This window comes from Corvus moneduloides, chromosome 1 (genome assembly GCF_009650955.1).
Source record: "Corvus moneduloides isolate bCorMon1 chromosome 1, bCorMon1.pri, whole genome shotgun sequence".
In the NCBI taxonomy this organism is placed as follows: Eukaryota; Metazoa; Chordata; class Aves; order Passeriformes; family Corvidae; genus Corvus; species Corvus moneduloides.
In genome coordinates, this window is record NC_045476.1 from 47,107,836 (window position 1) to 47,120,752 (window position 12,917).

General features: G+C 41.9%; 1 protein-coding gene across 2 annotated transcripts in view; it reads left to right on the forward strand.

Annotated features, from left to right (window-relative positions):
• Window positions 1-340: 340 nt before the first annotated feature.
• ANKRD28 (ankyrin repeat domain 28) overlaps window positions 341-12,917 on the forward strand; it is a 119,061-nt gene continuing 106,484 nt past the window's right edge. Inside the window, exon 1 of one of the 2 annotated variants that reach the window (XM_032108689.1) lies at window positions 341-428. In XM_032108689.1, the coding sequence (XP_031964580.1) occupies window positions 402-428 (27 nt within the window). In that variant the 5' untranslated portion in view covers window positions 341-401. The remainder of the gene's footprint in view (window positions 429-12,917) is intronic. The other variant, XM_032108680.1, reaches the window with a different exon arrangement.

Genomic DNA, 12,917 nt, shown 5'->3' on the forward strand with positions numbered 1-12,917 from the left:
GGGCCGGTCCCACCGCCCCCACGTGCCCATCCAACGTTAACTCCCCGTGCCGGGCCCGCCGCGCCCGACCCGCCAATCAGCGCCTCCCTTACTCTGCCCCGCCTCCCGAGGGCCAATCAGCGAGGCCCTTGGTGGCGCGGGCGGGCGGGTTCATTCCGGAAGCTGCTCGGGCGCGCGAGCGGCGGGGCGGGGCCGGCAGGGCGGGGCGGGGCGCGGGGAGGCCCCGCCCCCAGCGGGGCGCGGCGCGCGGCCCCGGCACGGGGCGGTGGCGGCGGGCGAGGGGGGCGTGGCCGGGGGCGCGGCCGGCGCGCGGGCGGCGGCGGCGGCGGGGGGGCGTGGCCGCGCGGCGCGCGGAGCCGGGAGTCGTTGGCGGCGGGCGGAGGCGGCGGCGCGCGCTCGCCATGGTGTTCCTGAAACTCCGCGAGCAGGTGGGTATTCCCGAGCTTCCCTTCCCTTTCCCTCCCCTCCCGGTGCCGCCGGGCGCGCCCTCCGCCGCCGCCGCGGGGTGCTGTGCGTGCGCGGGTGACAGGCGGCGGGCAGCGGGAGGCAGCATGGCTGCTGCTGCCGCCGCCGCCGCCGGGGTCCGGGCTGGGTGGGAGTCGCCATGTGCGCCCGGTGCCCCCGCTGGGCGGGCGGGGGTCGTCCTCCCTCGCAGGTACCGGGCCGAACAGGTGGCCGCGGCAGCCCGCCCGCCCCTCGCCTTGCCTCGCCGGCGGGTCCGTGCCGAGCCCCCGCCCCGGAGCGGAGGGGAAGCCCAGGACGGGTGATGGGGGTGGGTCTGAGGGCTCCCCCCGGGCCAGCCCTGCCCCGCGCCTGTTTTGGGAAGGGAAGGGTCTCTGGACGGGGGTACCTGGGCCTGAGGGACTGGCCGCTGGGAGGGGATCGAGCTGGAGACTGCCGGCGGGAGGCGGCGTGCCCGGGAGACGGAGATGGAGCTGGCGCCGCTCCCCCGGACCCGGCCCCGGCCCTGGCCCTGCGCAGTTTCACGTGCCGGGAGCCGCCTGCTCGTCCCTGCACCTTTCCCTTCCAGGCCTTTAAAATCTTTTGTTCGGTCGCCGTGCCTTTCGCCACCCGCGGTCTTGACAAACCTTCCCTGAGCCCGCGCTCCCCTCCTGAAAGCGAAGGAGGTTCTTCATGCCTTCAGTGGGTTGTTGCTCTCGTCGCATCACACCCTTCTTTGTCTGCCAGGCTCTTCGGTTTCCATCCCAGCTGGTGAAAAATACTTGTCTTGGCTGCTCTGTCCTTTCCTGATGTCTCCCCTGTCCTACCTATTGTCTCCTGTGCGGTATCAGGATACAAAGGTGGGAGGGTCTGCGCTGCCAGTTTGCCGCCTATGGAAAGATGTTTCTTAGGAATGGTGTTTTCTCGTGTTTTCATGTGCGTGAGGCCAAATTCCGTGTAAAAACTCATACATCCTGCTGTGGGTCTCCGTGTTACTCTTCCGCAAAGATAACCAAGTGTAACACTTGAAGACCCCACCTCCTTCCAAAAAAAAAAAAAAAAGCCCCGCAGAAAAAAAGCCTCTAGAAACTTGGGGGTGGTTAGGCAGCTGGTATCCTGTGTCTGTTTGTTATGCTGATCAGTATCAGCTCATCCTTACCTGCGAGTCCTTTCATTAATTACATACTCATCTGTGTTTTCACACTTAGGTTGCATGGTGCCTTAGGATTTTGTTCTAAGGAACATTTGGCGATATGGGGCTGGGATCTCTTATATCCCGCTATATTGTATGTAAACTTTGTGAAGTCTCATGTTGTTTTAGAAACACATCTATGAATGAGCAAGAATTGTGGATCTGAAATATATTTAGTGTCCTTTGAGTTAGGTTTTCTTTCAGGCTTTGTTGCTGTTCTTTTATGGGAGACTTTCCACAGAAATAAGTACTTGTTCATCTCTTCTATTAAACAAGCCCTTCTGTTAAAACTGAGAACTACAACTCTTCTGTGAGTAATCATTGTGAATAGTTAGCAAAAACTCCATAATCAATATGTTAACATGAAAGTACTGTATTTCAAAACTTTTCTTCTGGGAAGGATCCTGCTATTGACAGATGTTGAAGTGAAATACTGGACTGTGTGGGACCATTGGTTTGACAGAGTAATGCATGTGAGGCTTTCAGCTTCTGTCGTAGTGCAAGTTTTAATCCAGAAGAAGTACGAGGTGAACTTCTTAGACGCTTCACAGATCTGTAAAGGTGAATTGATACACTGGTAATTGAAGTATTCTTTCTCATAAAGGAAGGGGCGCTAGGACAGGGAAGAGAAGGAGAGAAGGAAGGGAGTGCTGGTTTTGACCAGTCTTTTGTAGAGGGAGTGACTTTTAGCAGCAGCTGCATTTCTGCTGCTGAAGTGTCAGTTGCTTGACAAATCAGTTATTTCAAGCTAAATTCTGTTAAAACTGTTTAAGAATGCCAAAAAGTCAGGAGGAATCATGTTAACATGAAATCCCTCAGCTTTGGTAGTTACAGAGCATTCCTGCAGGTCAGTGTTGCAGTGTGCTGCAAGATGTCTCGACTTGAGGACAGGATGCTGTGCTGAGACTGGAGCACCACCTGCTCTTTATGAAAACTAGCCCCATGGTACTGTATGGGAGTAGAGGTGTTTCTCTTCAGTAGTTCATGAAACACGCTTCCTGTTTGCTTGAACCATATGCTTTGCTTCACAGTGGTGTGTTTGGTTAGAATAAAACAAATTGTCTCGTGTGTTTGTAGTCCGAATAGTGACTCTGTTTCTTCAGTGGTGGCTGTGCTTCACAGGGAAATGCAAAGGCTGCTCTGTTGTTTGTACTGTTCAGCTAGTATGAAGAAGGGAAGTGATTTGCTAGTTTCTTTCTTCAACAGTCAGAGTAATAACTTTCTGAAACAACGATTTTACTAAATAAAGTATTACTTAAATGTAATTATCAAGATTATTTTTCCAAATTCAACATAAACCTGTTGATTTTGTTTTTTGATAATGTAGAAGGGCTCTGCATTAAGTGTCAGCATTATGCTGTGGACAGGCAGACTTATGGGATACAAGAAGCTTAGTGTTTTCTTACGCTTGCTTAGTTTTTCAAGTTACTGCAAGCTAGTGTAAAAGCAGTGCTCTGGGAAGTTACAATGAGGTGAGAAATTCTGCTCTGAGGCTCTTAGTTGAGCTCGGAGGGTGAAATCCCAGTTCCGCTTGCTTGATTTAATTTACTTAGTACCTGATAAACAAAACTTTGATCCTGCAGATGCTTAATGTGTTTGTGAAGCTCAAATATTTGTTTGTCTCTGGAGGCTGATTTGACACGCTTAACCTTCACAATACAGGTTTTCCATGCACTGAGAAAAGTAGGCCTTTCCTTGGGTTCAACAACCAGCCAGCCAGTACATTATCTATAAATTTGTGTTACTACTTGAGCTTTATTGCTTTGCCATCCTACTAGGTAGGAATAGATTTCAAAGTTTTGACATAACTGAGGGTGTACACTGCACTTTGAGAAGTGACTTATGTTTGCTTTCAAAATATATTAGGTATCAAAAAAACTAATAAGCCATGTTTGCAAAAATTGCATTTAAAGCTAAATTGAATTGTATTGGGCAAAGCTGATACCTGTAATGCTCAATAGCAAACTTTAACTCAGAGTCATTCAAGTGTCGATTTAGGAGCTGTAGATTGTTCTCGTTGCTCTTGGGTTTTTGTGCAGTTGTTGTTTAATAAAAAGGAAGCAAATCTGCACATTCTGAAGTTTAAACTATTCAAGGTAGAGATGAAAAATATTGTAAATGTACCTCATGATTGAGGTATTTGCTCTTAAATTTGTTTGCCTTTGTATTATCTTCATATATTGATGCCTCTATACCAGGCATCAATATATCAAGATGTTCTTCTAGATGAGATGCTGCTTTAACTACAAAAATGCTAAGTGAGATGAAGCCCATAAAAGTTTGTTGCTTCCTGAAATGCTGTGGTACACTGCTGTAAGAAACTGCACTGAAACTCCAATTTAGGTCAAGGGTCACTAATCACAAAATTTTATCACAAAATATTTTTTGTTTGTTTGTGTTTTTGGTTTTGTTTGTTTGGGGGTTTTTTTTGGTTTTTTTTTTTTTTTGTGGGGGAGTGTGTGGAAGGGAAGGTATGGGGTGGGAAAAAAAGAAGAAGTAACTTAGCTTGTGGATATCCGTAGTGGTATGCCTTGGTCTCCTGTGTCAAAGCCCTCTCACCTCTGTATAGCTAACTGTGAAAGGCTAAGTGTCTTCTGGGGTGCTTTTGTTATGCAGTCATAGTTTCTAGGTACATTAACTGTTTCCCAGAACAGATAAATTCTTGCTTTAAGGGGTTGTGAATTAGTCTCTCTTACACCTAAGCAGTAATTGACAGCTTAGTTTTTCTTAGTGTGTAGGTGAAATTTGGATTGCCCAACAGCCCAGGGATTCATTCCTTTTCTGTTACAAGCCTTACCTGCATATGTGCCTACAGGTGATCTTTTAGGCTCACATAAGCCTACATCTCAGCTTAGTTTTGTTGAAAGGTATGTAACTGGTCAAAACTGGCTGATTTTTTTTTTCTTTAGTTTTGCAGCTATATAACTATTTCTGGCAAAACTCACAGGATGCAATGTCATTGTATTTGGTAAAGCTTTATTTTTTTTCTTTCAGTGCATCATAGTTTTAATTATGTGTTTCCCATTTTCTCTGAATCTTAAATGTGTAATAGGAAGATGTCTTAGGGCTAATAATGATGGGTATTTGAAGGGGTTTTGTATGGGATTTTTCTGTATGACTGCTAGACTGTGCTTGAAGCAGTGCATTTATTTCCAGAAGTCAGATATGAGTAGTAAGGATCTGAGGTGGAATAACTGCATGAGGATATTAGAGTGACCGGTTATCTTTAAAGTCCTTGAACAGTGAGAGCACTGACTTCTTTATTGCCCATTTATATCTTTCTCTTAGCTAAGATGGATCTTGTTCAATTGGCAGTTAAACAAATGTTTGCAGTGTCATAGTGAACGCTCTGAATGCCTCTATGGTTGCTATTTTCATTACTGCCAGCGTTAGACTTCATTCTTTTAGAATTCATGCCAAGAATAAATGTCCCAACTAGCTCCTTGTTACACTTAGAGGAGGAATGGTCTCCTGTGGTGATGAAAAGGAGCTGCTGCTGTTCAGTGAGGGAGGGATATGGTGGGAATGGAATTATGTGGTATTGCTCTACAAATTCTGTTCAGATGTAGACTAATGAGATGTGTGTTTTATTTTTTGCTTTTTTGGTAGAAGTTACTTTAAAGTTACTCTTCTTTTAAAAAACCCAATCATTTCTTTCATGAGTCTTGTAATAGTTAAGAACCAGCTCTTTGTGCTCTGTTGTCCATCATATGTTCTTCCTAAAATTTGCATCTAATATTTTTAAACTGCATACAAGATAATTAAATTAAGAAATTGTAATTTTTTCCAAGACACCTGAAGTCTTAGTGTTGGTTCTCTTGTTCCAAGGCTAAGAACTTACATGTGCTGAGAAGATAAGTTTCTTTAGCTGGTGGACAACTTGGTGTAACTTGAACTCTGTTTATCTTGTTATATGCAGTAATTACCAGCCCTTCCATTAGAATGTGTTGAGAGAACCTGGTTCTACCACGTGTTCGTTTGGGGGCATCAGATTGCCCGATGAATACTTGGGAACTTTTAACTTGTGAACAAGCAGTTCTCTTCAGTCAAGAAAATAAACTTTTTAAAAGAAGAAGGAAAAAAAAAGGTGGGGGAGAAACAAACCAAGCCTTGATTCCACAGTTGGATCCTTAAGGCAGATCCTGTTAACTCAGCAGCCTTCTGTGAGGATATAAAGGTCTATTCATGTAGATAGCATCGAAGGTTTCTGGCCATTATTTGGAGGCAAATATCAGGGGAAAAATGAGACAAATGTGCACATCTCTATCAAGAAGTGACTTCCTTAGCACCCACAAAAAAAGATGATTCCTGTAGGAAACTAGTAACTGTTGAGACCCTAAACTAGCAGTTAGCTATCAGACATGGATTGTTCCTTTCCCAGATTCCTACGGTTGTTCCATTCACTGAAATGGGTTGTGGAATAAGATTATTGAAATTAAGTATATTTGGTATTATATACTTCATATCCTCTACCTCCTCTTTTGTCAGCTAGTTTGTTTCTCAGTTGCTATACCTGATATTTTTCTCTAATCGGATGGGCCATCCCGAGTTCAAACTATTATCTGATGATTTGTTTTCTTGCTCCTGCCAACTTTTTACTTTGTTCTTACCTCTATTCCTTACTCCTATTTCTGGAAATTGAGTGGGAGACTCGTTGCCTTAGTTACAGTGACTAACTGTTTCAAAGTTATTTATAATGTTTGTGTTTAAATAACCTGTATTGCAATACAAATCACAGAACATTTCACATCAATAAAAAAGTAAACAAAGCAGTGCATCACTAAGTGCTGGGAGCATGCTTACAGTGCTGATTTTTGGGGGTTTTGTTTTCCTTTCATTGTTGGGGGTGGAGGACAAGTTTTAATCTGGCATTTGAGGATTCATCTGAAATAAGGTGTCTTGGTGTTATCCTTTGTGCAAATGAGAAAAGAATCTTAATGTTTCAACTCCAAATTATCAGGGAATGTTATTCTTTCCTTAGTGAAGACATTAGCACTCGCCCAAAAGGGTGGAGTATACCCGTTTAACTCTGTTAATTCAGTTGTGATTCTGGTGTTGATGAATTATACAGCACTGACCCATTTCAGCACAAGAAACCAGAGCTAATATAAGAGTGGTGGGACTGAGTAGTTGGGAGAGAAGGGAAGATGAGACTTGTAGCCAGCTGTGTGGGTGCACAGAGATAAAGAGGAAGCACCAGCAGTGATATGCAAATAAAAGAGGGGCAAAATAGTTAGTTCGTAGCATCCTTGTACATTGAGAAACTACTTGTTAGCTGAAGCACCTGAAGACTTCTGTCCTAAAATAATGAGATGCTCTTTACTGTGAATTGAATATAATCTGAGATTTTGTTTATCTCTACAGTAATGTATGTATGTGAATTGAGTGAACGGTACTGTGTAAGTAGATTGTTTTTTACATTAATAAATTCTACCTATTTAGGGCAGCCTGAGCACAAATATTTTTCTCAGTAAATTACTGAAATTGTGTATAAATTGGAGAACAGTGAAGCAGAGGTCTGCCTATTCTAACACCTGGGGTCTGGTAAAACAAAAGGAAAAAACGACTTAAGCTTATGTTGTTAAACTTCAGAAATAAATTTACAGGGATAGGGATGAAAGTGTTTACGAGTAATTGTAACTGACTCATATTAGAACTTCCTGAATGTTCAGGTTTTGTGGCTGCCTGTTTGCATGAGTTAAGTCTAATTCTCACTGTGTCTTGAACTGTTGTGAAGTCATCCGAAATGTTTAATGTTTCCATACTCTCAGACAATGAACTTCACTTAATGGCCTTTCTAATTCAAGATGGTGAGCATTTGCTTACAAGTCATTCTTGGTCATTTTGCAGCTATGCAATTATAGTTAAGGTGCACTCTCACTTTGTGCTGAAGTCCTGTATTTGCTTCCATCTGGTGCAGAGAAGAAAGTTTGGATATATCTGGATTTTTTTTTTTTTTTTTTACTTTGGAAAGTGAAGGTACAACAGTGTCTTAATGAAGGAGGAGAAGGGAGCACAAGCAAGGACAGTCAGCATGACAAAATGAAAATGAAATTACAGTATTTAAAGCATTGAGACCATTGAGCCTTTTTTAGAGCTTACAAAATTTTTAGCAATCATGAAGAATCCATGTTTTGTTTCAAGATTTTGCTGTTTGTCCTCCTTTTTGATTGTATTTTGATAGCTCCATCTATGCTGGTCCCCTTGATGAAGGAGGAAGTTGAACCTTCTATCAGGAACCTGGTCATCAAGGAGCAGGCAGCATAATAGACCAGGGATCTACCCAGCTCACAGCTGAAGGAACTACTTGTGTTCATAGAGATCTCACCTGGGGGCAGTAAAAAACATTTTCAGGAAGTTCTGTAGTTATTAATATACTAACATAATCTATTACTAAAAATAAGTAATTTAAATCCATCGCTGCAGACCGAGTTTTGTACAGTGTTAGGGATAATTGGTATTCTCTCATTCCCTGTCCCATCTTCAGGACATCTGCTTCTTTTGTCATGAGAGTGGGCAGGTAATCTATGCAAGTCCTTTTTTTTCATCCCAAGGACTTGGTGTGTCTTTCCTGCCTCAGATCTCAGTGTAGTGTCTGCTAACATTTCATTCACTCACCACTGTGTCCCCACAAAGTATTGTTGGTAGGTTCAAATGAAGGACATAAAATCAGGAGAGGAAGAAAAACAAAATGCTAGCATTGTTTTTCTGGTTACATTATTAGTCATTGTTTCGAATTAGTGCAATGTCTCAAGTCGTGGTGGAAGGATGCTACAGAAATAGCATGTTAATGGAATTCCCTACCCCTCTCCTCTGTCCCTTTGTAACTGCAGAGTTTTGTTCAGTTCTTGCTGTGTTTGCTAAAACATGAGGATCAATAAAAAGAGGTCTTCTGCTTAATACTGTGTTGCTGTGCAGTCTCTGCCAAATCAGAACCCTGTGTTGATACTGCCTGATGGCTTTTATTTCCTTTGCTCCTATCTCAGTTCCAGGAGCTGTATTTTGTTTTATAGGTCTGCTGTATTTTGCCTTTTTCTTTTTTTTTTTTAAACAGTGCTCTTTCATTCTGGGGGATAATTTTCAGTATTAAGGAGTACTTGTAGAAGAACACTTTCTCTTCTTGTTTCTGCCACCTGCAAGGTTGCAAAGGCCATTATTGACCTGCAACAGTACTGATCCTGTAGTACTGATCCAGCTCATTTATTTCTTCCACTCCTACCCCATGATATTGTTTGCAGTTTCTTTCCATCCACAAGCACACGGACATTATCCAACACTATGTAGCTCTCAGAATGGTAAATCTATTAAAATAGAACCTTTCAAGTAACGAGTAAGTAACATTTTATGACTTGTCCATAGACATTTCTCTATTCTTTTTACCATAAATTTAGCAAATTATATTACTGCAATCAGTAAATAGTCAAGTTAATCTACTCCATAAGAAACAGAGCTCAAGAGAGGAGTTCTTTGAATGTTTGCATAATGAGAGTGAAAAAGAAAGGTGAAGAGAGGATGTATAAAACACCAGGGAGAACCAAGAGGACAAAAATGGTTAGAATATCACTGCTAATCAGCGCCAGTGAACAGCAATACTCTTCTGATGAACTTCAAGTTTCATAGTCAAGGATCATCCAAAAATCAACAGGTATATCCAGCTACCCTGTGGAGCTGTGTTTGCAATGACTTCAAGATCTTGATTCCTTTTTCTACCTACTGCACCTTTTTACAGCACAGGAAGGACTTTCACAGCATCTATAATCTCAAACTAACACTGTGAATAGTATACAGAAGAGGATGCTTCCTGCTGTTTTTGTACACCCAGAGATGTAAAAAATGTTTTTGGACCATGTATATCAAATTTGTTATTTTGAAAGCGCAAGTATAGCTGCATGCAGCCACATATTTTGTCTCTGAAAGGCCTTTGACTCTTCACATCAGGAAATTGCTTCCTTTTTAAATTTTTTTAACTCTCAACATCTAGCAAGCCAGAATTATTTTAAAAATGTGATATTTTTCATAGCTTTCATTTAAACAGATTATTTATGGGGTTTTCATACCTGAAGGGTGGTAAAATTTCTGTAATACTCTGCATGTGTTAAAATTGCTTTAGTAATCATTTAAGTATTAAGCTTACTGCATACATAATTCAAGTGCCATGGCACATGAGTCTGTGTCCACAAGTGTTAGAAGAATTTTGCAGAAAAATTGCCATGACTGTTAAAAGACTTCTGATTATATCTTTGCATGCTAACCTGAACGATAAGGTCATCTGGAAGGCTCTCTTTTGCTGTTGCAATGGCTGTACAAAATACCCCACACATTTAGGGTATCACACTGGTTTCCTGCCTCGACATCCCAACGCTTACATGGGGGAGCAGCAAGATGTTTCCTTCTATAAAGCTCTCTGCTGGAACTTACATAAGCCGAAGAAACAGTATCTGTTTGAACAACAGGAGGAACAGCAATGCCAGCGGTGCTGTGGAGATTGTCAGAGAAGTTCAGCTCCTCTTTCCTGCAAGTTTGCCACACTGGTATTAGCAGTGCTCTTCTCCATGTTGATTGGAGGTGTTGCAGCCATTTGGGAACTGTCATTCTGGAGTAAGTTCTTTAGAAAATAAGCTATTTGCCTCTGGAATGGCCACAAGCACAAATAAAACTTGTAGGCCTAAAGCTTGATCTGGTGGCAGCAGTTGGCCACAGTGAACTGAACCCAAGGACAGGATGAATGTGCCTGCAGAAGAGATCTCAGAAGTGTCTGCTGGAGCTCAGCCTTCCATGGTGTGGCAACCCTTATTACCTCTACTGATATACAAGTGTTTTAGATGTGTCCAGAAAAGCCCTGTTGTTTTTTTTTTACATGTATATAGTCATACATGTATGACTGTAGTACCCACTAGTGCTTCTTTTATGATACCTGACACATCTTGTTTTTGGGAAAAGTAACCTGTAAAAGTGGGATGGATAATTGAAGAAAAGAGGAGGAATTGCTGGAATTACCTCATTTGACCTCAAGGTTTCGTGACCTGCTCTTGTGTGGAGTGCAGTGATATGTAGCCTGCCTGGGAAGTGCTGTGTTGTCACGGGATGCTTGTTCAGAATGCCAGGTTCTTACTTTTCACTGTGTGGCATGGCTACAGAAGTGAGGTGGCAATTCCTTTGGTGTATATTTTCACTGTCTTGATTTTGTCACTAGATAAGAAACAATAAAAATGACCTGTAACAAGCAAGCTTAAATACTGACAGAAACATTAAGATCTGTTTTTCTTGTAATTCTGTTTTTCTTTTAAGAGGTTAGTTAACAGCCAAAACTATGCTAATTATGAGACTTGGAAATTATCTACCACAGTGAAGGCCAACATTTTCAGCTGACAGATAGGAGAAGGAAATACAGATACATGAACTACTGAATGCAAATATATTTCTTGTGTAGGGTAGGACTGTGTGTGTGAGAAGTGGACTACACTGCCTGAATCAACCCTGTTCTTTTAAGCCAGTGGAATAGGTAAATTTTAGTGAAAGCTTTGAGTTCAGTAATTTTAGAATGGAGTTTAATGATGTGCTTTTCCTTGAGTTGGTTTGGTTTTTGCTTTTTTCACTTGCAAGGTTTCTAACAATAATGGTTGAAACTCACTGGCTTCTAATCTCCTGCATAAAGCCATGGTTTGATACTAGGTGGTAGCTGAGCTTAAGCTCATTCTTTTCTTCTGCACAGTGGTGAAAAGGGAGGGGAGAGGCAAATTATTGAGGTTAGCATAGGACTGTAAAGTTGTTCCTTGAAAGTTTTCCTAAGTAGGAAGCAAAAAAGAGTGGTTTGGATCAGATAAACTTACTCTAATGTCTGTCTTTGTGTCAGAAGTCCTGTAATTACAGATGATGTGTCTCGTGTGTGTCATTTGGTTTGGGGGCTGGAGGTAAGTGGAGAAACTTGAGTGTGGTCTGCCTTTCTCTCTGAGTAACTTTCATGCTGTTGGTCTTAAACTTCTTAGAATGTGTTTTGAAACTCAGAAACAGGCTTGATTTTCTTGTCTGGTTCCTGATTGTTCTGGGGTTTGAGTGTGGTTGTGAATTCCTTTTTAACTGTGAAAGAACCTAGGGTCTTAAGAAGTCTGCTTCTATTTATAACACCCCATGTTGACTTACATTGACTGAAAACTTTGAAAGAAGAAAAGTTCCTCTGTAACATACAGGTTTACCACATTTCAGGATCCTCAGCTTTTGCCATCTCCCATCTGACAACAGCATGTCGGTTTTCCTGCAGCATTTTAAAGTTGTTTTTTCCCCTCTTAGGCTGATCACATGCTCTACCACTCAATTTTGCAACTGGAGCTCTGAAAGTGACACCAAAAAGACTTTCTCTTGCCTTCCATCTCTTCTCAAGAGGCTACAGTGAAAGTATAAGACCGTGTTCGGGTAATCCAGTTACCTGAAAACCATATACCAAAAGTAGTCTGAACTTGCTGGAGCCTTTTTCCTCATAGAAACATGTATGGATAGAAGGCCCTTCAATATTTGTGCTTCTTATGTGTGCAGTTTTAATTCCTGGACACCTTCCAGTGATGGCTTGGAGTCATGCCTATTGTGACTAGTGATCCCTCTATCTCCCTGCACAGAGATATGTGCCTGGGGTAGGGAAATATCTAGTGAGAAAATGTGCTCATAGAAAAATGCCTAAGTTGAAATAAATTCTACAAATAGTAATTAATGAAGCATGTCAGTCTAAGAGTAAACTGCAGCCTTCTGTAATAGAAGAAAATTTTTCATCTCAGCTCAATAGGAAATTGAAACAAAAAATGTAGTTAGTGTTTTATATTCCACATATCACCTCATATAGTTGTATGGATACCACAACATTATTGGTTGTGCAAGTATTTTTATCAGCAGCTAAAGAAGATGACATTTTGAATTGCCATTAATGAAAACCTTATCAAGGTGGGCTGTTCCTTACTTTATTCTGTTTCTTAGTTTGATTGTGCTGCAAAAACATTTAAGTCAGCAGGTTATGAATGAGGCTATTCATTCATCTGACTGGTTTAATTTTCTGGAATAAGCAATGGTAAAACTACAAAGCTTCATTTAAAAAAAAACGAAACAAATTGGGCATGTCTTTTGACTGTGAGAATGCACTGGGAATAATTACCTTGGCAAATAAGGGTATACTAAAATTGTTTTTAACAGTTTCCAAAAAAATAGTTGCCTACGTATCACCTGTACGCTTGTGAGGACTCAGGTTACAGCCCCTACTTCGGGGTGGTTCTTGAAGCTGGTCATCTGCACCATTTAAATT